Source organism: Sander vitreus, chromosome 8 (genome assembly GCF_031162955.1).
Source record: "Sander vitreus isolate 19-12246 chromosome 8, sanVit1, whole genome shotgun sequence".
NCBI lineage: Eukaryota > Metazoa > Chordata > Actinopteri > Perciformes > Percidae > Sander > Sander vitreus.
Genome location: NC_135862.1, coordinates 15,755,388 through 15,781,236, shown reverse-complemented (window position 1 = coordinate 15,781,236; position 25,849 = coordinate 15,755,388). Strand labels below are relative to the sequence as shown.

At 39.6% G+C, this 25,849-nt stretch overlaps 1 protein-coding gene across 1 annotated transcript in view; it reads left to right on the top strand.

The window, feature by feature from the left end:
* The window catches only part of megf11 (multiple EGF-like-domains 11), a 77,565-nt gene that overhangs the window by 11,981 nt on the left and 39,735 nt on the right, over positions 1–25,849 (top strand). The window contains exons 2-6 of the mRNA XM_078257061.1: positions 3,809–3,937; positions 5,837–5,960; positions 9,073–9,174; positions 9,542–9,642; positions 14,208–14,300. Coding sequence (XP_078113187.1) covers positions 5,845–5,960; positions 9,073–9,174; positions 9,542–9,642; positions 14,208–14,300 — 412 coding nt within the window. The 5' untranslated portion in view covers positions 3,809–3,937; positions 5,837–5,844. The remainder of the gene's footprint in view (positions 1–3,808; positions 3,938–5,836; positions 5,961–9,072; positions 9,175–9,541; positions 9,643–14,207; positions 14,301–25,849) is intronic.

The window sequence follows — 25,849 nt, the reverse complement described above, 5'->3', positions numbered from 1 at the left end:
CACTGTTTTATAAATAAATGTTTGTAATGTTTAATTGAAAGTTTTTTTTTTCTGTGGTGCAAGAAGCGTTTGAATCATTTCCTTATATAAAAGAAAAACATACCACAGAGTATTCTGTTACAAGCAATAGTCCTGCATTCAAAAGTGAACTTGAGTAAAAGTGCAGAAGATCATTGAAAAGACAGAATTCAAATATTAAAACATGAAGTATTCCTTAAGCATAATACATTATCTGACTATTAGTATTGATGCATGAAGCAGTAATTTAATATTGTAGATGTGGAACAATAAACTGTTGGGTAGTTTAAATTTATAACAAAAACCTGTAACATAAGATTTGTTTTTACAATCCTAATCTGCAAAGCAACTGGTAACTATGACTGTCGGATAAATGTACTGGAGTGAAAACATACTTAAATGTTCCTCTTAAATGTACAGGAGTGGAAGTGTACATTTGGAAAAAAAATAGAAATACTCAAGTAAAGTACTAATACTGTACCTCTAATTTGTACAGTAGTTGGGTAAATGCACTTAATTACCTTCCTCAACTCAGCACAGTTGAAACATGAAAGGAAAAAAATGACTATTCAAAGAGGTTTTTACTATAGTTTTTGCAGTTGGTAGCAGCAGGATTTAGTTTTGTGCTGTTTAGCTGCTCCGCTTGTCAGAAACCAGCACGTCCCCCGACATATCATTGTCCTCCTGGCCTCTAACACATCAGACACTCAGGTGTGTGGCTGAAGCCAGGGGAAGCAGTGTCTATGATGCACCACACCATGGCCTCTCTAATGAGGCCTGACTCTTAATGACTCACAGCCCCTAGCAGCAGACAGGGATGGCCAGCACTGGGACTTATCTCATTGGCACTCTGTGCTGCGCGGTTACACCTGTAACCTTTAGATCACTCCAAATTAGGTTGCTCTGGGAATCCTTCAGTAGTGATTACAAAACAGATTGAGTGGCTGGGAGAATTCTCATAAAAATTGTATATGAGCTTTCAGCTTGAATCTAGAGGAGGGATAATAGGCTGATCGTGCAAAGACATGTTACACACACACACACACACAGAAGCCCACAACTAATCAGGCATTCTCTCTGTTGCTCCAGACAAGATTGCAATACCGAGTAATGTTTCCGTTGACTGGTTTCCATTATATAGATGTAAATTAACACAAGCAACACGAAACTGAGCATTGTGATAAATGAGCACATCGAGCACTAAGATGAGCCTGAGAAGCAGCTGGGAGGTGAGCTTCTGACTTGTGCCAGTCAGTCATGCCTGCTGAGCATCATTCATGGAAGAGTGCAGGTGCTGGTCAGCTAAGGGCCGCGGTGGTTAATTGCATTGCACTTTAATAAGTCACACGCTGAAGACACATGGCTTTAATCATGCAGATGTCTCTGCTGATAGGCAGTGCTGGGGACATATGTAGCTCTGGCTCATCCATGTCAGTGTTTCTGCAGGCGGGTGTCCGATGTTAACTAGGGTGTCTGTGTCAAGATTCAGAAGTCCTTATCCTCACATACACTATCCTACATACACCTTAACACTCTCGTACTTTGCACTTGTCTCTCCGTCAATAGCCTAAGAGATGTTGCTATTTCAGCAGTTTGTCAGCGAGATCAGATGCAGCAGCTCAGCGATTGAGAGGGTTTCATAGTCTCAGTAATCAAAGTGGCGAGGAACAGGAGAGAAATTAATTTAAGGGGAAATAAGGTCTCTGGAGAACCTTTTTGTTTGGTGTGACGTGAACACGTTTGAAGTCAAAACAGAAACAAACTGTTTTCGTGGATGTTGGCAAATGCAGGGAATAGGCATGCAGGAGAGCCCCAAGTGATGAGCGTCACATTGAGCCAACTTGTCTGTCTTATGCAGGGCTCTTTGTTCACACTTGCTGTATGCAGAATCAACAGAAGTTCACTTCAACCCAGTCTACCATTATTAAAAGTTTGTTACCTTTTTTTTCTTCTTTTTTTTAACATTCAAATGTTAAAATCCACGTTAAAGGACACAGCAGGGATCTGTTCAGGTACGACAAAATATAAAGGAGTTTCTTGTCCTTGACATTCAAATCTTTAATGTTTAAAGTCACCAGTCTGCTCTACTGACATATGCTGTGCGGCATATAAATAACAAGTGGAGGTAGATTGTGACCAGATTTGGCAAAATTAACAATGGTGACAACCTTGACAGAAGAATTGATTTCAGATCAGAATTTGCAATGGCAGTCTTTTTTTTTAAATTAATTTATTTTTTTGTATGTTGGATCGCAAAAAAAACCCAAATTAATTCCTATTCACTACTGTTAAAATAATGTACATTATCAAATGATAGACAGAGACCACTGAAGAGATATTAAAGTTCATTTTACTCGAGAACCCAACGAGGAGGCCTTCTCTGTACTACGGAATAGTACAGACAATGACCTAACGAAAAGCTCTCTACAGCAGCTTTTGTAATACAACGTAGAACGTGATAATCATGATACAAGTGTTGGTGTCGTCAGTTGTTTATCTTGTCAGAGTCGATGACGTCTCCCCTATCTGGTCTGAGAGGGCATGAACACACCGTGCTCAGACAAGGACATGCAATGGCTCCATGTTATCTTGTTTAGAGTTCAAGTAGTGTTATGATTTCTTAACAATATCCACAGCAGTTTAATTTAACAGAGAGAGAATATAATATTATTCTATGCAAACAGTTTAATAAATAACAAGAGGGAAAGTATGTAAATCAAAATTTCCCTAACAACTACAAACAAAAATGTCATTATGTTGTAAGAAAATAGGCAAATCTGAAGACCGTAATTAAGCTAAGTGCTTTGTTGCATACTTCAGGAGTTAAAAGTTGGGAGAAAACATATATTTTATTATACATATTTTATTATTATAAAGTCATCAAACGGAGCTTAAAAATTGGAACTTATATTACCACAATTGAGCACTCGCAAAATGCAAAAACTAAGTATGGGCTTTTTATCAAATCTACCAAATTTGATCCAGTTATCCAAATGTTAATGTTATTTTATTGATACATTTGTGCTTGTTCTAGTAAAGGTGTAGTGTATTTGTTGTATGTATGATGGTGCCTCTATAGACAGCTTAATTTAAATTCAGTTGTAATTGCCAATCAGAGAGATGTAAATTATGTTATTTGAGTACAATACACATAGCTAGTCCACCTACAATAATTCTTCTGTCTCAGTGTCCACCGAGCTGGGCCTTAGCAACAGTTTACATGCAAAAGAAAAATGTTGAATTATTTATTAGGCCAAGAACAAAAACAGACGTATTATTTTGTCATGCTTATGTTAACATCTTAATTCAGAATTCGCAGCACATGAAGGACAGAAGAATCTCAAACCCGACCTCTGACCTTCTGGAGGAATCATTAAGAGCAGTGTGTCATGAAAGAGATGATAAACACATCAATGTTCTGTTTATGCCTGCATTATCATTGCAATAACCCCTGTGTAGGCTTTGTTAATGAGCACACATAACATCATCTTGCCACATTGTGGACAAGCCACTTGTAGTGTGAACAGAGTTTTTATTATTCGTATGTGTATTAGTGTGTCTGTGGATACCAGGTAGGAGGGACACTGGAATATATAATGAAAACTGTGTGGTTGGATGTGGAGGCTGTGCAGAGTAAATTGACCTTTCAAGAGCAGCTTGTGTGAACTATATCCCTGTTGAGATTCTTGATCCCATAAGAAATGTATGAGTTTGTGTGTGCACATGCGTGTGAGAGCATGCAAAGGAAGCATGTGTCATCATAAGCTCATTATTTTTCTTCTCTCCACAGATCTGCGACCTGTCATCTCTCCCAGTGAGTGTGTGTGTCCGAGCACAGCTGCACTTCTGTCACTTTGTTCTTCCACAGCCCCCTCACCATCCACAAAAAACACCCAGGGACCACAGGCTGTAGGATTAGGTGGGTTTAAGACCATGTGCCTACGACTGCTTGTCCTGGCTACCTTGCCACATATTCAGGATAATCCTAATTTTATCACCTCTCGGTCTCCTGCTGCAGGCTTGTGACTGAGAGCTTGTGGGGTTTGCAAAACGGTGACATGACAAGTTATGAGGTTGTCCAGAACCATTCAGAGAAATGACGGTGAGGGTGGTGGTCTAACCACAGGAGCAATAAAAGCTTTCTAGTCAATCAAGCAGGGTCCCTGCAGTATTTAACAAAATTGTTTTAGAGAAGGGCCTGAATATGAAAGCAGCTGTAGCCTTTAACATGTGTGTATCTTGATTAAGCATCCTGTTAAGGAAATGAACATGACTTTAACCTCTGCCTGTTCTGATGAACTGCTACTTAGAGGAAGTGGAGGTCTGATTGATTTTCTTTCACATGTGAGTGAACTACATGCAGCTATCAATGCAGAAGATTAGCGGAACATGTGAATGTTTGTGTTATTGGATACAGTCACTCAGAAATATTGAACACATCCCATATACCACAATAAAGCACATGCAGGGCACCCAGCCTAATGTATATATGCAAACACACCGTCACATATGCATATAATCACTATACATTGAGCCATACAAAGATACATAGACAAGTCAGTTTCCTTATATTAATTATCATGTGTTTGTTGTTTATAATACAACAATATGTGAGTTTTTTTTATTCTCATGTTCCTGAGACAAATCACCACACATAACATGCTGATGGAGATGGTGGCCTTCAGGTATTAACCTAAAGTATGAGATATCTTGTGTGTCAGTCATTCATGTGTCATACATCCTTTATCTTCTGTAGCAATGAGCTAAGGTAAGACCTGCTTGTGTAGCGAATCCATCACTGTCATGCACCGTTGATCATATGCACTCTTCTTCTGCCTATAGGTCTAATGAAATAACCTGCTGGTCTAAACAAATCAGCATCTCTGTCACTGTCACAGGGAGGTTTCATCTCTGCAGCTGTGCTTTTTGAAGGTCTTACTGAAGGAGAAAAGCATTTGAGCAAATGTTAGACAAGCAGAGGCATGTATTGCAACAATCCTAGCTTAAAAACCACTCTAAAGGAAAAGTTTGAAAATGTTCATCTTATGTCATTCGTGCAAATTTCATTTATTCATCCCAAACATCCAATGTAATGACTGTGCATGTTTATTTACAGCTCAGCCTCTCACCTATCTCAGAACTCATCAGGAAGTTATAAAGCCTATAACCTTAGCCTTAGTTGGCACTGCCTCGGGCAAATTGGTGCCCACTTGCATCTTTGCAATTGATTTTGCTTACAAAGTTGGGCCGCCTCTAAAATGTGCCTCAAATTCTGTCTGAACACATGGTAAATCTCAGTAATGACTTGCCTAATGATTTTAAATTGTTTCGCACAAAACCCCCTTTAAAACCACAACTTGTTGTTTTTACACTGTTTTTTTGTACAGTTTAAACAAACAATTTATAATAAGCTAATTAGTGAGCTTTAGAGGTGCTGGTAGGTAGATTTTGCTACCTTTGGACAGAGCCAGGCTAGCTGTTTCCACTTATTTCCAGCCTTTAGGCTAAGCTAAGCTAACCGGCTGCTGGCTGTAGCTTCATATTTACCATACAGACATGAGAGTGGTAACAATCTTACTGTTGTCAAGAAAGCGAATAAGCGTATTTTCAAAAACGTTAAACTATTCCCTTAAACAAGCATAAGCTTGTGTTTTGTGCATAAGCTTATCTCAAAAACTACTTCAAAGGTGGTTAGATTACTTGAGATGTACCATTTCCAAGTACAACCAGGATCTTATTTGAAAGGCCAATATGAGAACTGATCCAAGTTGCAGTCAAACGACAAACCATCTATGTTTTTTCCCTGTCCCCCTCTCAGAGTGAAGAATGGGGTTCTTCTGGGAATCTGTTGCCCTGCCAGCCCTGCTGCTTGTTCTGGGCTTGATCACTAATGTATGGAGTCTGAACCCGGATGACCCCAATGTCTGCAGCCACTGGGAGAGGTGAGCATTATCCGCATGTGTTTACCACATTTTAGATTTAATAGAGAATCTGCTGTATTTAAGCAGCGCCAGCTTCCAGGACTGACGTTGTCAGTCTGGAATTTTTATAATGTACCTGCTACAAGCACGTTTAACTAAAGTTCCAGATCTATTCTCAAAGTCCATACAGCTGTATCGATTTCACACAGCTCATGTCGCCAAGCTCTGAGAGATGGGAGGAGTTGCAGCTTCAAATGAAATGTGCAGGCAAATTGATCAGTGTACTCTCATCCAAATCAATCACAACAGTATAGAGCCTGAATAATTATTAGTTGTGCTTGGCAGTGTCACTTATGAGAAATAAGCATGAATAATTTCTGTCCTCGATGCAAAGGGGAGGAAAGAAAGCTGTGAAGATATATTATCTGGATTATTGCCTGACCAAGGTGAGTGTACTTAGGGATCGTGGTTCCACCTTGTTGGCATCGAAATGAATCCCTAAGTGGGCTGTGTTCATGGCTTTGAGGTCCTCCAATATCCTCAGACTGCCTCTTCATGCATATTTCACTAACATGAATCACCTAAAAGCTCCCTTCAAGTCCTTTCTTTGCATATCAAAGTTAGTGTATTACTTTCATTGGAACTGTTACCATGACATGAACTGTTTGCTGTTATTGTTTTTTTTTTGGAGCATGAAAATATCTGTTCCCAGCAACGTTTACTGTGATTGCAGCAGTGTCTTCCACTGATGGAAGAATTATTCAGATCATTTACTAAAATAAAATGTACAAATACCCCATTACAAGTAAAAGTCCTGCATTCAAAATGTTACAAATGCAGTATTATTATCAGCAAAATATACTTAAAGTATCAAAGCCAAAGTAATCGTTCTGCAGAAAAATGGCTCCTGTGACTGATATATTGATTGTTTATACTGATGTATCAATGTGCTCTCAGCATTTTACTATTGTAGCTTCTCAAGGTTAAGCAAATTTTTAAAGGGGAACTATGCAGTTTTTTTTAGCTTAATTTACCTTAACTGAACAGCTTCGGAGTCATTGGAATTGTTATGACTTTTTTTCGAGTTGAATGGTGGTCGTCTTGCTCCCCCCTAGCGCCTGTGAGCTGAAAAACCACTCTTGCAACTTTGGGCCGAGTTGCCGGCATCAGCGTCAGGAAGTATCGCGTGATATCCATAGACTGTATATAAGAATGGACCAACAGATCCCGTTGCTCTGGACGGAGACCAGTGAAGGCCTTTAGAAGCACTTTTCCGGTGAGCGCTGAGCGTTACTGCGCAGCCTCCAACTGAGAGAAACAACGTAAATGTGATTTTAAAACATTTACGAAATGTAAAATGTGAAATGTGAAGTCTTCTGGTAGCTGTGCCAAGAGAAATCTCAATCATTCCCAATCTTGCAGAGACGGAGAGCGTAGGTATATGTAAGGAGATAACATGGACACAGGCTAATTATTGCTAACTAAAATGCTAGTTAACATTAGTAATTAAACTTAAACAGCTAATGTAAGTCCAAACTGCCTGCGAGCTTCTCCTGTACTATACGGTAATTCCTCTACTATGCGACAGTAAGTCGCGTGGTTATGACACAATCGTTAGCCTATTTTTACAAAAACGTATACTACGGAGCCATAACGTGAGGTACAAGGTAATGGAGCCTTTTATACATTGTCGTGTTTCTTTAGAAATAAACAATGGACAAATAAAGTCTTTAAAAGCTTCAGATGTAAAGTTATTTGCTGTCAAAATGAATGGCAGTCAATGGAATGCTAACGTCGGGTGATTGCTTTGTAGCATCAAAATGGCGCCATAGGAGATTCAAGCTCTGAAGCGATGCTTACCCCCTTGGTGATATCAGGTCTCGCGATGCAACAAATTGCTTCACTGCATAGCGCCCCTTTAACTACTTTTATATACAGTTTAATAGTTCAGTCTAGTGGTTCCCAACCAAGGGGGTAAGCTTCTCCTCGGACCGCGAACCTCCTATGGCGCCATTTTGATGCTAATGCTTATTACCTCCCGTTAGCATTCCATTGACTGCCATTCATTTTGGCGCCACTTTGACATTGAATAACTTTACATCTGAAGCGTTTAAAGACTCTATTTGTCCATTGTTTATTTCTAAAAAAAAAAACACGACAATGTGTAAAAGGCTCCATTACCTTGTACCTCACGTTACGACTCCGTAGCAGACGCTTTTGTATAGGCTAACAATTGTGTCATAACCACACGACTTACTGTCGCACAGTAGAGGGAATTACTGTATAGTACAGGAGAAGCACGCAGGCAGTTTTGTCTCACATTAGCTGTTTAAGTGTAATTACTAATGTTAACTAGCATTTTATTTAGCAATAATTAGCCTGTGCCTATGTTGTCTCCTTACATATACCTACGCTCTCCGTCTCTGCAATATTCGGAATGATTGAGATTTCTCTTGGCACAGCTACCAGAAGACTTACAACTTTCATACAGGTTGCTCACGGCACATTTACGTCGTCTCTCTCAGTTGGAGGCTGCGCAGTAACGCTCAACCATCACCGGAAAAGTGCTTCACTGGTCTCCGTCCAGAGCAACGGGATCTGTTGGTCCATTCTTATATACTGTCTATGTTCCCAACCCAGGGGTCGGGCCCCTTCCAAAGAGACACATGACAAATTTGAGGGCGTCTTGAAATGTTTAATGGTGGAGGAAAGAAGATAAAAATATTATTTTTTTTGTAATATTCTCTCATCTTAGTTTTTTGTGTGAAATTTTTGATACTTGAATTTCTTTGGACCTCAAACAAATTATTTAATTGAAACCATCTGTCGGTCAGTCGGTTGGTCCAAAAAAAATTGCCCACCCTTTGGCAGCCACACTTTTCGCCCTAGGAGGGTGTGTGTGTGTGTGTGTGTGTGTGTGTGTGCGCACGCACGTGAAGCTATTGTGAATTTGCGCTCGTTTTAAATCTGAAAATGTACTAGTAAAGTACATGTACATTCTAGTAAAGTGGAGTAAAAAGTACAATATTTCTCTCTCAAATGTATATTTAAATGATTATATAAATTTGTCTCAAAATTGTATTTAGGTACAGTACTTCTTTCTACCACTGGTGTCCTAATTTCTGTCTTGTAGCTACGCTGTGACTGTCCAGGAATCCTACGCTCACCCATTTGACCAGATCTACTACACCAGATGTACAGACATCCTCAACTGGTTTAAATGCACAAGGCACAGGTACACTTGTATAAGCCTCCTTATTTGTCCCCCATATTTGTTGACTGTCCCCCAAAATCATAGCCAAGTCAATGAAGGCCACAGTAAATGTCATTGTTAATGTGGCTGACAGTGAAGTGCTCAAAGCCAGGATGCCTTTGACTGTCATCATCTCACCGTAAATGTTTTAATTACTCCATTAAGGTTTATGGTCACCTCCCAAATACTGACTTTTAGGTTGTTGTTTTTTTTTTTTATTCCACTGGCTTGGTTGTACTTTAAAAACTAATCGTGCTACAACTCTCTTTTACCTTCTATATGTTTTACTGCCCTTCGGAAAGGGTCACTCTTTACATCACGTAGCTGTCTCGTGTGTCTGTTTTTCCAGGATCAGCTATAAGACGGCTTACCGGCGGGGAGTGAGGACCATGTACCGGCGCCGCTCACAGTGTTGCCCTGGTTACTTTGAGAGTGGAGACTTGTGTGTTCGTGAGTATCCTTTTTTTAAACTCTTTTGTCCTCTATGATAACATTTCAGTTTACGTCAGCGAGACATTTACAGAACGGGAGTAAATATTAGGATTGATCGTTACAGTGGGTGGTTTGAAGATGAAGGTACAACTCCCCACCAAGCCGCCGTCGGCCCTCCGCCTCTGTCGCCCCCACTCCGGTCTGATCCTCTTTATCATGAACACCTCATAACACACCACCACTAGCTCCTATGTTAGCATGCCACCATCCATGGCAATTTACTCAGTTTAAGGTGATTGAGCATGATTTACCATGAAGGCACTGTATACTGCTCTCTGCTTCACTCTTCCAGCACAAGTAATTTAATCGAAGTTGTATAACAATGAGAAAAATTAACGAGCCAAGGGGCTCCTGGTTATAGACTGAGTAGACATAGCACTCGCCATAAAACCACACCAGAATTCAATAACATAAAAAGAGCAGAAGCCGTGGAAATTGGACTGTAGCAATGTCCTGATAACAATTATTCCTTGTTGTTTTTATAGCTTAATTAATGGTCATTGATCTTTATTTTTATTCACACACATCAAACTGAATATTTTTGCATGTTGGCCAAATAAAGACAGAACATATAGCTTCTGAGAGTTGCGTATTTTTTATTTTTTTATTTTTATATTCTCGCTTTTACCTAATGTTTTATTCCCTTTTAAATAAGATTAGAATCACACTTTAATATTTTCCTAGATCTTTTGCAACATAAGGGAGTTACTGATACAGTGACTGCAGCAGTGTGGGTTTGCTCATTGACCACAGCTGAGCTTGTCCTTGTCTAGGCTCGCTAGCCTCAGGGCAGTTGAGCACCAGGAAGCCAACCAGCAAAGAATAAGAGCTGGTGTCATTATCTTGGGGTCTCGAGAAGGGGAGCACAGATTGATCAATAATGTAGTCATTAACCATTTGACTGACTATGGAGCTATTTGTTCATTAACAGTCTTTTCAGGGTGTTAACCAGGTAAATCTGCAAACTGTGGAGGTGCCTCTCCAGTATGAAGGAGGTTTAATTTTGATATTATGTCAGGCTGAGAGCGAAAACAGCCACCCTCCCCTTAACGCTCTTTCAGGTGAAGTGGGGAGACTGAGTTGACAGGGACCGAGAGGGCAGTTTTGCTTTCTGCTGCCTTTGCAAACTGTTCTAACCCTTTTAATCCGAGCACTCTCACTACCAGGATTAAGAGATTTGTACTCCCCGAGCTGTTTTGCAAGCAGTGACAAAAGGGGGCATTATAGAGTAAATCGACGCAAAATGAACTCAAGTCGTCTATTTCAGGACCCTTTGTTGTTTACTAAATGTAAAATACCCCCTTCCCCTTGTGTATTGTTAGTTTACTGTAGCTTTCTTCATGAAGTCTTTTTCATTAAAAGTCCAAAATGCTTCGAGAGCGTTTGCCTTTTAATCCTGTTTTTTTTTGGTCATATGGCACCACATCAACACTTACATTAACTCCAATGAATCTTGGGATGTGAATCATCCCACAAACAAACAAAAGGAGAACACTTCTGACACCAAATCAGCAACAATATCTTTTAGGATGTTTTTCTTTAGTTTGTTGTTTTGCTTTTGGAAGTAATTGTCTAATATTCTCAAAGCTCCCCATGATAAGTTAAACTTTGATCTGTTTCTCCCTAATTAGAGCTTGAAGTAACTAGAGGTCTTTATTAATTCTGTGACCTTTGATCTGTCGTAAGTCATTACCTTAATCTGTAACTAGCCTATGTAGAAGATGTGAGTAACTCATTTCCTTCCTAATAAGCATGGTTATTACGGTTGTGCATGAGGGGAACTCGCTAATGACAACAGCTCATAATATCTTCAGAGGCTAACGGAAGATGCGGGGCTATGAGTCCCTCTTTTTGCAGAGCATTTAGGTCAAATGACTTCTGCATGACTCTTGTCTGTCCAGGGATGCAGTGTAATTCCAAAAAATGATTGTGGCGGCAGAATTAGTTGGGTTCTGATAAAGTTTCAGGCGCCAATATGCTAGCATATTTCACATTTAGGTTTTGATGATCGGGAAGATGAGATTTTTTTTTTTTCTAGAAAGGGATTCTGTGCCTTTTTGATTTAATTTTCATTTTTGGCTTTGTTGCATTTTTTAATGCTTCAAAGACACAGTTTTAAAATGAATCATCTCCGTGCTAGATAGAGGCATGGAAGAAGCTTTGGAGGGAGTTGTTTGATATGTTCTGTGGGCAGGCATATCTCTTAGATTGATGTATCCATCAGCTTCGTAATAATGTTCCACGTTTTGTTCACCTCATTTTCCCTACCAGTGTACTACAAAACACTGCTACTACAAAAATCACAAACACACAGAATTGTACTGACAGGTCTTTTTTTCCTGACTGCAGCAAAACTCTCCAAAAACAGGGAGAGTAACACAGTTAGAGACTAAAAAGATCGATTTTAGCAGACATTTTTAAAGATTGTAGTTTGACTGGGCAAGAATATTAAATGTATTAACACTGAATGACAATCACCAATTAGCTCCATTGTTCCCTGTTCTGATAACACCTCTGCATAATGAGTTGGATTAGCCTTTTATCTAGATGAAAGACTCAATTCTCCAACAGATACCTTAGACATGAGTTAAGCAGAGTGATTCATGAATTTCAATTAAAATGAAAGACCTACCTCCTCCTACTTTATTATGCCATCCCTTCAGAACACCAGTTCAGATCTCAGGAGAAGGGTGCGCTCTATCCTTTCTCCCATACTCAAAACTTAATTTCCATTTTTATTTTTATATAAAGGATGTGACACATTTGCATTTCCCTGTTCTCGCTGATCAGAATTTGCTGATTTGAAAGTAAACGAAATCAACTCATCATGGTGACATTGAATTCGTCTCCTCTTCTCTTTGAATACTCTGCATACTGGGGACTCATTGATTACAGGTAGTCGATCTTGCACCTTCGTCAGCACAAATGTTCAAGCTCTTCTCCCTTTTCTTTTCGCTGGCTTATTGTAATTAGACAGTTTTCTGCCAGAGTACTGACGCTCAGAAATCTGCCCTAAATTATCTTTCAATCTCTGGTTTACCATTTTTGCCTTGGGAGCATTTCTGCGATTAGCACCGGCTCGTGGGTGTTTGGGATTCACTTCTCTTTCTCCTCTCCCGCTGCATCTCTCCCGCTGGCGGTGGATCCTAATCGAAGCCTGATTGAGTGATAATCTATAGTAGCACTGTTCAGGCCTGCAGCCAGCACTCTGCTGACCTCTCTGCCTGCAGGATGAGCGCCATAGTGTTGCACACAGAACTGCAAAAGCGCCCCCAGGGCGTATGTTGTTTTAAAAAAATCCAGTTGCTTTCCTGCTGTCCTTTTTTACACTTTTGATCATAAAACAAGGGAAAATAAAGAACAAAAGAAGCATAACATGGATGAACTTCTGGATGAAGTCTGATCAGTTAAGGCAATGGTTTGTCTGTTCTGCTGCCCTTGGATTGTGTAGCATCCCTCCACAGGCTGTGTTGGTGGACTGCTGATTCCCATCAGGCGGGGTTTCTCTCTCATCATATTGGCCTGACTGTCTCATTTCTCAGATAAGAGTCTGTCTGTCTTAACCCTGCTGGCCAGATGACCTTGGCTGCCACAGATTTATTCATGCTAAGTGCCTATTTTTGTGATACTTTTCTTTCGGTTCACTCAAAAAACCGGACACTATGGCAAACATTTTTTATCCAGCTGAACCAAACCTCCAACTCTTGTGAGCACGCTTCTAGGAATACTAATGCGGACCCAATCAATCGGGTGCCATGTTGCTCAATGTGAATGATCAAGAAAACTGCACACTTGGTAAACACTGAGGTGCCTGGACCTGCTACATTAAAGCATCACTATATGACAAAGCACTGGCTGATCAAATTAGAGGGGATTTACAGCTTGTTCCTTCATGGCTAAGCCTGCTGATAACTGCTCATTGTGGAAAGTGAAGCTATGTGATAAACAGATGTTAACCAAGGACTCGATCTCATAAGAAATCATTTAGCTCAGTGTCAAGTAGTGGAGATAGATGATGAATATGAGTGTCATGGCTATAAGATTTAGTCTTAGTCTTTAAGATTTACACAAGATATTGAGTGTTCAATTTTATGGGCCATTTTCTTTCAGCTGTTATCTTGGTGATTTTCATCATGCTGTTTATTGGTGGTTTAATGATGTTTTACTGTGTGTGTGTGTGTGTGTTCTTGTTTAACTATATTCGTGGGATCCAAAAACCGGAAATACAGTATACTTGTGGGGTCCGGACAGCTTTGTGGGGCCAAAATGCTGGACCCCACAACCTTAAAGGGCTGTTTGAGGGATAAGACTTGGTTTTAGGGTTAGAATTAGGTTATGGTTAGGGTGAGGGTAAGGGTTAAAGTTAGGCATTTAGTTGTGATGGTTAGGGTAAGGGGCTAGGGAATGCATTATGTCAGTGATGGGTCCCCACAAAGAGAGTGAAACGGGGTGTGTGTGTGTGTGTGTGTGTGTTTTAACTCGATTATAAATTACACTGATGAAAAAATGTCTGTGTGTCTCAGCTTTGTGTACAGAGGAGTGTGTCCATGGTCGCTGTGTGTCTCCTGATACATGCCAGTGTGAGCCTGGATGGGGTGGACTGGACTGCTCCAGTGGTGAGTGCATTTTACTCCTAAACCCACAATTAGTCACTTAGACTCATTTTTATTCCTAAATAGCTTTCACAGCCAGTTAGTCCAAAAGAATTTACTGTGAATCTTTCAACTGTACTCAATGTACGTCTATCTCAAAGCTGCTCAGCTTTGTATCCTCTCTTCTTAGCAAACACAGCCAATGGAACAGGTAAGTCACAATGAATTCATTTTCATTTGCTGGAAGTGGAAGTGATTTGCTTGATGAATATAGCGGATGGATGGATGGTTGCATCCCCCCCCCCCTGTGTCTACCGAGCTCTCTGTTATGGTCTTAATCATGATTATACTGGTGCCTATGACTTGTTCAGCGGAATGATGAATCAGTGCCAGACTGAAACAAACCATTGTGCTGGCCTTTCTGTTTACTGGGGTTTGCTCCCAGAGCTGGTCTCCAGGAGGGATGGGGCTGGGGTGGGGGTGTTATATCCATCCTGCAATCAGCTAAATGCTGGAGCATCACTGATGCCAGACAGGAGGAAATAATCTATTTACTCCTTTTGTAATATTTATGTCTGTAGAGGAATAGTGTATGTACATACAGGAGGCTGTTATTCCCAGGTCAGGACAGAGAAAGCAGTGACCCAGTCAACATATCTGATCTCAAATTCTTAACTTTAGCTGTCTGCTCCAAGCAGCATTTAACTGTTATTGCAGATTGCATATTTAGGAATGAGTAATGGGAGCTAAAATCATATCAGTACTGTTATTGTATAGATCTATGAGTTTTCATTAGCAAGAGAGCCATTCCCTGATTACCAACTGTGTGTAAATCAGCTGCTCTCGCTGCGGCGCCGGCCCATTGGAGGTGGATTCGTGAGCATAAATGACAAGCCTGAGCTGTTTGCTGCTGCTGCTTACTCCTACAGACAGCTGAAGGTCCAACAGGGATGATGTGAGGTTCAGGGCCTCCAGGGACTCTTGTCCCACTCTTGGTTGGTTAGGAGTGCAGCCGTGTGTGCCTTTCAGCCTGCAGGTGCTGGGCTAATCCACCTTATTAAAACAGACTTGATGATTGAGACAGAGGCATTATTCATAACTTTAGATTTCCATACCAGGCATGATTCCAGGCTTTTTCATTTACGAGCTTTCATCTGTAGAAATGAGGAATACGTGCCAATTTTTAAATTAAATCTGCCCTCTTTTTTCCTTCGTGTAAATGGTTCAGCATGTTTTTTTTTTTTTTTTTGTCTTTCACAGTAAATTTTACTTTCACCCAGCTCAGGTAGGTGATGTGATCTTTAGTAGTCCTCGTGTAAGTGGATGCAGCCATCATATTATGGCTTAAGTGGGCTGAAAAGCGCACATTAACATCTACTTAGTTCCAACACAAAAGTTTATTTGCTGTTTGTTTTACCGCTATTATGTTTGAGTTGAGGTATTTGTGCTCACATAAAAGCCAATTCCCAGATAAGATAGCTGGTGAGAGGGCAGAATGAGCCAGTCACATGATGAAGGATGTGTGAATGTGATGAAAAGTGTGTCGTCCAGGCTTGGAGATGAAGAGCTGCCGTGGGATGCTGAGCGGCCTAAAGCTAAAGTGACAGCCTTTCAGCCAGTGATCTGGAGCTGCATCAAAGGCTTGGACCTCATTTCTGGAGCAGCACCCACCAGGATGTAGTTTTGTATATGGGTCAGGTGGTGAAAATAAAGAGTCAGACTCTTTGTGGCCAGTAAAGAGAAGGCGATAAGGTGGGAGAGATTTAGTAAGTTGTGTTGGGAGCAGTGGTGAAGGCTGAAGAAAGCTATCACCTGCTGGTGTTCACCTGCTGTAGCCAGAAAACATTTCATCCTCTTCCGCTGCCTGAGGCAACAGTCCCACTGAGACCAGACCTGCCCTGTGACCTGCCTGGAGTCCTGGGGTGTCTTAGACTCAAGGACACACTGGTTGATGTGGACCACAGATAAAACCGCATAACAGGATGTTTGCTGCTGACTTTTGTTTGCAAATGTTGTCTTGTTCTACATGTATCACGTGTGGATATGGAGCAGTCTGAGTGAGGTTGTGTTTTCCCAGAAGAATGATGAATGATTAATTGTTGTTGGTTGGTGTGATTCCTCTAATGCCTGTGTGTTGTGTTTGTGGAACATGGTCTTGAACATGTTTCTCTGATCACATGTCATGAATTGATTTTTATTTTTATTTTACTGTTTCATTGAACAGCTCAAGGCATTAAAGCAGTGTTGTGACACATGTACCTATTAATGTGTGTTTTTCTTTGTTGTGCTTGTGCTTTCAGTTGCTTTGCATTCTTTTGAGTTTGTCTTCTCTGTGCCACTGTGTATACTTTGTTTGGCTTCAAAAACATCGTTCTCAATAGGATTTTCACCATACAAATAAAAAAATAAAAATTAAGACTCAATAAAACAGGGACAGCAGCCGTTTTTGCAAAGGCAATTCAGATAGATGGAACTCTGCTTATGGGACTGAACAGTATGTCTTTAGTCATTTTAGTCTACTGAATTATAGTACTAGGTTTTGCCAAAGTAGTTGTATTATTGTTTGTAGTTTGCAACAAATATAGTATATGCTGCTGTAAAAAGAACGGTGCGATATGAGATGAAATGGGAAATCAAATCTTTGTGGAATATTATGAGTTTATTGAATGAAAACTTTTCTTCAGAATCTTATGAGTTTCTTGGTTTAAAGCAGACTTTCCTAATTTAAAGTTGCAGAGTATGACCCAGTCTCTTTGCCTCCACCGCTGTGTACTTTCAAACACTCGTGATTTAATCTCTCTGGATGAGGCTGTCACACAGGGTCACTATATGCTATGGTAATAACAGCTTTTAAATAAAGAGAATGATAAAGATAGATGTATGTACAAGGTATATTTAGCTATGACTGCCATCACTTGTAAAATGTTAGGTGCAATGAAGCACTATCATTGATTTCATCTGCTTCAGCCAGATAATAATATGTTCCCAGTGCTGAGGGAGACGAAATGTGCATAAATATGGAGCTTTTAGTCTTTCTTCTCTCTGCCATCTTGGAGTTTGCTTTTCCTTGTTGTGGTAGAAATGTTCACACATTTGAGCAGAGATTCTAAAAAGCAATGCTACCATGATACGTATTTGAAAGGTTCAAGGAGTAGTTTGTTTGTTTGTGTGTTACCCACAGAGCATCCTTTATGTTATAAGAAGAAATCTATCACACTTAAGAGTCAAATCTTATGTGGTTGGTCAGCTGTGGTCCATGAGGTAACATATTCCTCCCTAATGTATTCAAATAGGAAGGCAGTCACTGCTTCGGGTGCTACGCATATACATGGTTAATTGATGAATGTGGCCTATGAATACTTGTTTATGGGGAATTGCTCCAGACAGGGGGGGCTACATGCTACTTGTTTTATGTTAATTGTCGACTAAAACAATACGATTATTCATTGTTAAGCTTTTAAAGCAGGGATTGGTTCGATTAGATATTGAACTCGTGTTGAAGTACGGATTTCAGATATTTCCTTTAGCTTCATTCAGCTTATTTCATTGCAGATTACATTGCCCCAACCAGCAGAGACCCAATATATTTAAGAGTAACCAGACCAAAACCGTACAGTTAAGCTTCATTTTGGCTTGGAAAACACCCTTGTGAGAACTCCCTCTGGCACCCCGTCGACAAAATTTACACCTTATTCTCAGAAGTACATATGAGCCAGATGGTTCCTCTCCAATCCCACAGCAGCAGGACATTGACATGCATCGCTGTCAAAGACCAAGAGACTGTGAATTACATTGAATGGGACAGAGATGCACACACAGATTTTCTGTGGCTCCACACATCACTCCAAACGTCTCTATACTTTTCTCTCAAAACTTCTCTCTTCATTAATCTTGCAGATAGAGAATTCTATATTTGTGTGTGTGCCTATTTGAATGTGTATAAAAGCAACAAATCACTTTTTTTTTTTATATAAACAACAAACTGTGAAAAGTAAGATTTGATCTCCACATCTCCTTTTTAAAAGAAAAAAAGAGACATTTTATATTTATATACATTTTATAACTATAAATATTCAAACAAGTATAAACAAGTATGTATCATTCTGAAAGGGGTTCTTTGCTGCATGTAATAGTCGATGCCGCCTGCCTCATTTATTTTGATAGATCAAAGTGCCCAGGCAACTGTATTCCTCGAGGGGACAGAAGACGGACCGATCTATAGTGCTTCGTGGAACGTGTGTGTGTGTGTGTGTGAGAAGCCCTCCTGCGTTGACGCTTTGTTTTTGTGTAGGGCTCCCGGGTATTGTTGCAGCCAGTTTATATACTGGCAAGTATGTGACAGTGTTATTTATTTCTCCACACCACAGAGTTCATTCTCATTGAGATATCACTTCTTATCGTATGGAAGAACTTGAACCGATTGTATCAGTTCTTCCTAAATTCAATGTTAACCAAGTAACACGTTTAGATTTCATAGGCGTTTAGACCAAAAACAGTCCTATGTTAAAACAACATAAGGCGCTGCATTGGTGATGGTGTGTTGTTTATGGTACTGGTAAGACACTCAAATATGACCCAGGAAGTCCAGTTTGAGTAAGAAACTGTTAAAAATGAGTAACAAATCCATTATCAGTTTATACTTGGAGACATAATTTTACAACTCTGGAACGTTATCATGGCAGAAAATGTAGAATGTAGAAAAATCTTTGGTCGCAACAATTGCAACAGTAGAAATACGGTAATGGTACAAAGTAATTACAGGGAACAAGTGCTTGTGTGTATTTGAAGTTGAGCCTGGCTGAACTTGTGTCGACAACTACGCAACATCTGGCAAGGCGCTGCAGTCTGACAGAAGTTGAGCCAGGCTTCATTTTCATGGAGCCCCCTGCCCCCATCACGTGACTGGCCTCATTGAGATGGAGGAGGCTGCTGTTTTTTTTTCACGCAGGGTTAAAGTCGGTTTGAACGCAGCCTTATGCATGACTAATGAAAAATGGGTTGCACCATAACAAATGATTCTAATATAGAGATTAGTTGCTATGACACATTTACATCCAGTAACTGTAAGATGTAACACAACTTTAACGGTTAGAAGAAGAAAAATGCAAGCTAGTAAATGTGGATGCAAACAATGCATGATTTAAAATATTTTAAAAATCAGACTTGTAAAAGTTTTATGAACAAAGAAATACATTCATTATCTTTGTTAGACCTCAAGGAAACAATTGTTTTTGGTGAGTAACACTAAATATAAACATTACCTTTTGTTTGTTTCCAAGTAAACTCCACAGGACTCCTTAAGTTTAATATATAGTTTTACCCCCTTAAACTGTAACAGCTCATGATGCTACAGTGATTGTTTACACTGCTGCATATGCTGATTACTTTTGATTAGACTGTGCTACATATGTTTTCTAGGAACCGATTTACAAATGACCATAGGTTTTACTAGCATAGACATTTAATTGACTAGTAGTCCACCAATAGTTATCAAGAACTTAGGAAGGACTTCCCACACAAACCTTGTTGGTTTGAGACAGGGGATGGTGGCTGTTAAAAAGATCAGATTGGGCTGTGCGGATGTTACTGCCTGGGCTCTGAGAGAACATGCTTCAAGATATGGTTTGGACAGCATGCCTCTCAGATCTTTACTGGCATGTCTCTTAGTGACTGGTGTGAATTATATGTGGTGTAAATCACTGTGCTGAGACTTCAGCTGAATGACAGTGAGTTCATTGAATGAATTGTGGCACACGCACTGTAGCTCACAGCCTTCTTTACTGTTAAACAGTACTGTTAAAGTTAAACATTATTAAAATATTCTCACTAAAAGCAACAACCACAATTTTTTGAGGAGATTTTGAATTAGTATTGTGCATCAACTGCTAAAACACACACACACACACACACACACACACACACACACACACACACACACACACACGCGCACACGTCTTTATAACATTTTCTGAACATGTAAGCCTCATTGGCCCAGTATGCAGATTGACTTTGCCTGGCTCTGAAGCTTTTTTGTACCATCCCATTAAGCAGGATTTATTGTTCCCCAAGAGCTCCCTGCTCCATTACCTTTGGGAGACTGCCTAAAATGTGTGAATGTGAGTGTGTTTTCTCTGATATAACCTGAGCACAGAAAGCCGGTGAATATAACAGCATATCGTGATGTTTAGGAAGATGCGATCATTTTGAACAGAGTAGATCCAGCATCCAGTCCGCTGGTGATTATCACTGTGATGCTTATTAGTCCGTAAGAGAGAGAGTGAACAGGCCCTGGAACACACTATCCATTCTGCATAGATGGCTTGATTTAATAAGGACTTTAAAATGCCTTATCTTCTGTCCTTAAGAGAAGGTCAGTGTGTCTAAAATAGCTGAAATGCTATGATAACAGTTTAGAGATAAGATATCTTCTGAATACTAATGCAGAACGAAGCTGTTTTAGGCTCATTTCACAGTCCATAAGTCACACTTGATTTTGTGGTCCAGTGTTGTGTTTATGAAGTTTGTAAGCAAAGATTCAGTTGAGTTTTATTGATCATTGCTTTTGATGACCTTTTCACAGTGTGTGGTAGACATAATGCCACACACCTGATTTAGACTGGCATTGTGTTAACACTGCTCGGTTTTGTTTTGTGAAGTCTCTCCAGCAGTGCCAAATATTTTCCTTTTTTTTATAATATTTTTTTTCTATTTTGATCAGTGACACTTTGACCCTTAAAAGCGAAGCAGTGTCTTTTTGAAGTCTGAAGAGGTAAACCTACTCACTATTGTACAATGAAGAAGAGAAAGATTTGAGAAAAGTCAGAATCTGTGTAGGAGAATTTTTTTTCTTCCTCTTCTGTCAATATTATTAATCACAGCCTCTCAGCTTTCTCTTGTGACCCCATGGTTGAGTCCCAACCCCAAGGTTGGATAACCACTGATTTCAAAGTGGACCCCAACCTTTTTAGCTTGTCAACAAAACGATGTCTACTTGTGACCCCCTCATAATCGGTTGTATTTGTCTACTAGTTGCGATGAGTTCAATGAAAGTGTGATTTTTTTATTTCTTTTTTTTACTTTTTTTGTTTGCATAGTTTTTAAAAGACTAGAAACACCTAAAATTACCAAATAATTAACAAGAACATTTTACAGTAATTTAATTGTTAATCATTTCGTGACCCTTCAGATTGAATTTGCAACCTAGGCGTCCAGACTCCCAGGTTGGGAACCACTGGGAACTGTGTGACAGTGTCTTTCTTTCTGCAAAATATTTGTTATAGACACCAGTATCATCTCTCGGGACCTTGCGTTCATGATCATTTTGGTCAGAAGAATAGCTTGAGGTGTAACTCTGTTCTTAGGTATCATCACATTCCATTGGAAGCTGTGTTGCAGTGTCCTTGGTTTGCTTTGGCAGTGGGAGCATATTAGCAGTCTTTCTCAGATCCTCTGGTGCACCTGCAATCTCCTGATGTTTAACCCTGGACTTCATTGGAGTGTTGCAGTGATTACAGGCCGTCCTGAGGGACATCGATTGTCCTGCTCCTCCTAGGCAAGCCCCACACAATGCTGACGAATGAACTTGTGGCCCCGCCAAGTCCAATTAACTGTCAGTGCCGCATCGACGAGCTCCTCCGTTTGTTGAGAGTGAAGAAAAACAAACTTTTAATCAAATTTGCCTCCAGGCCCTAGGGTATTTGGGGTTGTATTTTGCATTCCACTGTGTTCTGCCTCGCCTGCAGTCGTGCGACCCTCTCTGAAGGTTATATTGCATGTTGTTTGTGTAAGATAGCAGAATGCCTGCACCTTACTTTAATGGCAGCCATATCTTTCCACTGTCTTTGACTAATGAATCATCCAGCGCTAGCATCTTAATATTATATAGTCACAAAGCAGGAAAAGACAAGCTAGGTCAACTCATATAAAATGTATTTGCACACACAGGCATTGTTTTATATAAAAGGTAGTGATTTTGTCTGTGAAATTACAGTAGAGTGTCTTTTGGTCTGAGTTTAGAGCATTTTGTCACCAGAAGATGTTTTCTCCATCAAGCCTGTCAGTTTACGGAATGTGTAAAGGCACCTTTTGACTAGTTGATCAATATAAGCTCAGGTTGCGATCTTGCAGAACAGTTTTCTGTTCAAAGCATTGCCATCTCCACAAATACCCTCTGCTAATTCCACCAAGGTCGAGATAAACAAATCTACTATCCCCTCCTCTGATTAGAGTAATGCAGACATTAAAGCACAGAAATTCAATTAAATTGGTGTTTTTTTCCACAGAGGAAAAAGGAAAAGGACAAAACGCGACGAGACTCTATCGCATTGCTCGAGTGTACTAAGTGAAACAAAGAGATGTAGCTTGCGATCTAAACATCGACAAAAGGGCATCTGGCTGATAAGGATCAAAGGAAATTTTAGAGGAAATGTAATCATTACCAGACACAAGGATGCATTCATTGAGGATCCAATCTGTGTTGTGCAGAGAGTGATCCAAAATTAGTTGCAAAGCTGAAAAAAAAATAAACCCCAACGAAAAAAAAGGTCAATCCCACTGAAGTTGTCTTTTTGAACGGAGCAGCCGAACATGCAGACCTATAGGAGTTCATCATGTCCTGTAGCATGCACTTCATTAAGAGCCTTCAATTGAATTTAGATAGATAAAAGACAGAAAATGCTGACTTACTGGTTCAGGCACCCGCATTCTCAAAGTGATGAATCCCCCCTGAGAAATTAGATTTGCAAAGAAACTTGACACCATGTGAATTTTTCAGCCTCACACTTTAGACATAAGCTGTGATTCTGGGACTCGCTTCCATTGCAGGCGAAAGTCATACTTTAGTATGAATGACAAAATCGCCCTCAGCCACAAAACAAAAAGAGGGTTAAGGTCCATGGATCAATATCACTGGTCCTTGCCTAGACTCTGAAATAAGATTTTGGATGGATTTTTTTTTCTCTCTTTCTTTTATTTATTTTCTGTCTGCCCTTAAACTAGACAACGTCAATTTAATCAAAATTGATCAGTGATTAAATCGATTGTTGCTCTTGTTTTTAAATATTTTAAACATTATTCCGTCACTCATACTAAACATCATGTGGACTGAGAGTCAGGATTTATGCCCCATGCTGACAGGTGCTGGAACCTCCTGCTCCTCCCAGATGGCTCCATTCATTTCTTAGCTGCCTCTTTTAATGTCTGTGTGTGTGTCTCTCTCTCTCTCTCTCTCACTCACTCCCTCACTCACTCACTCTCTCTCACACACACAATACTCCCCAAGTTGCTGTTGTATACTTTTCACTTTGACTTTGAGAGGGAGAATAATTTATAGGCCTAGCGACTTTCAGAGACAACACTGCTTTCAGAGCCAGCAGTTCATTTGAGATGAACTTCAAGATTTCCTTTTTTTCTCTCCAAAGGGTCTGCATTATCCTGGAGAGATGATGGTATAATAGGAAAAAAAAATTAATTTACAGTTTACTGTGTTAATCAAAGGCAAGAGATGTTTTCCTGTTTCTGTCCTTTCATATTGTAGCTATCTATCCATTCACTGCTACTGCTCAATTGAGCATTATGCTCTGCCATGGTTTTCAAACTTCTATTTTTCACATATTTTAATATTTCACAGGATCCAGTGCTAATTTATAGGCTATTAAACACTCTATACCACATTCCAGCCATTGTTATACTGTATAAATATCAATCCAGCAGGAGTTTTGGAAAAGTTAAACTGATACATTTCTAGTATTTCATTTGGCTTCTTGTTTGACATTTTAGATCCTATGCACAGTATTATGATTGCACAGGTAAGTAGGTGGAGGCCAGTAAAAGTCTTTGCTTTTTAACTTTCCTGGTACAATATAACCTGTCAGTCTGTTGGCATTACTGTTAGTCAGGCAGGTAAAAACTCCTCCAAAGATGTATGTCTTCATGATGGGCATTTGCATAATGTGAGATCATTAAAAAGCAATTATCCTTGTGTTTGTGCGTTTCTGTGTTGTTGGGATTAATTTGGTAGGTGGATAGGCAAACTGATTGTCCGTTTTTAAACTAAATCATGTTTGTGTTTACAGCGAGCGACAGATCCATATGCTGTGAAATGTTAGACACATAAAATCGTTAGTTTGAGTAATCAACTGACTGTTTGCTTACACTCCATGGAAGGAAATGGTCAAAGGCATACAAACGGAACAAATAATAACATCCATTACATTTGCATTCATACACCTCTCCTCTCAATATTGTTGATCAATATTGTTATAGTGCTCTTCGACTTTAATTTTATTCCCTTATAATTTACTGCATATGCACTCTGCCCAGGATAATAATAGTTTAACTCTAATTTCAATTTCAGTTTAGTTAGTAGTTTTAGTTTGTTCTCATTGTAAATTTGTATTTCATTTGTAGTTGTGTTTTGAATGCATAAGTTGTGATTTGACTAAATAGAAGATTATGGGTGTTAACTGATTATTGATAGGTTAACACCCCTAGGTTATAGGGAAACACCTAGATTCGAAACAAGTTTTAGAGGCGTAATAGCAGCAATTACTAGTGTAATTACTCGCCTCCCAAAAATTCTATCTTTTTCCATTTGTATCTATCCGAAACCTTTTTCCGAAAGTTTGAGAGGTAGCAGTGCAAAGTTTACAGTTTGCTCCTTCACAGAGAACAGCGGCTGTGCTGTTAAGCTTGGATTCAATCCTGTCCTGCAGCATAACCATCTTCTATTCACTGTCTTTTTCCAAGTATTTGTATTTTTGACACTGGCTGTATTCGTAGTTATGAGAGCAAACTACAGAAATCACCTCACCACATAAACCACAAAATGGCAAAAATACGTTTGCAACATGCTGAACATACTGGTAGTCAGCTGTGAATTGAATCATGCTTTAGGAGTGGATTAAGAATTGTCTGTAGACGTTAAGGTTAGTCGAACCCTAACCCCAGGGCTGGACTGGGACAAAAAATTGGCCCTGGCGGCCCACACCCACCGTGATTGGTCTGACAGATTCCCTGCAGACAGTCCTCTTAAAATATGCGTGTATGCTGTGAGTTGTGATCCTAGTGTTCTGCCTTCATGTGATAGTTTTGGATCCTTCAAGAGGGGTCTCAAGACTTATCTGTTGATCTTACACTTAAATAATTAATTAATTCTTAGTTATTTGTGTATTTATGGTATTTGTTTATTTCTTTTAAGTATTGATGTTTGATATTGTATTGCCATTGTTGTTGTTATTATTACTATTTTGCTTAATATTGGCTTAGCAACTTTTAAAAACCGTTTACTTATAGAGTTTAACATTTTTTTAACTATTGTAAGATTCAGATTTTTTGCTGCTAAATACAATAACCATAACCTTCCAAAAAGCTACAATAAAGCTGAGAGTAGTATGTGCCCTGGAAAAGAGCACTTTGGCTTTGCAATGCTACTGAATAACATTAGCTAATTAAGCAATTCAAGGAACACTGATGCTTGTATCAACACTGAGTTTATAGATATCACACATAGACTTTTCAGCTACCCAACAGGCCAACCGCTAGCATTTTCAATGTAAGCGTCAGCAGTTCGGTTA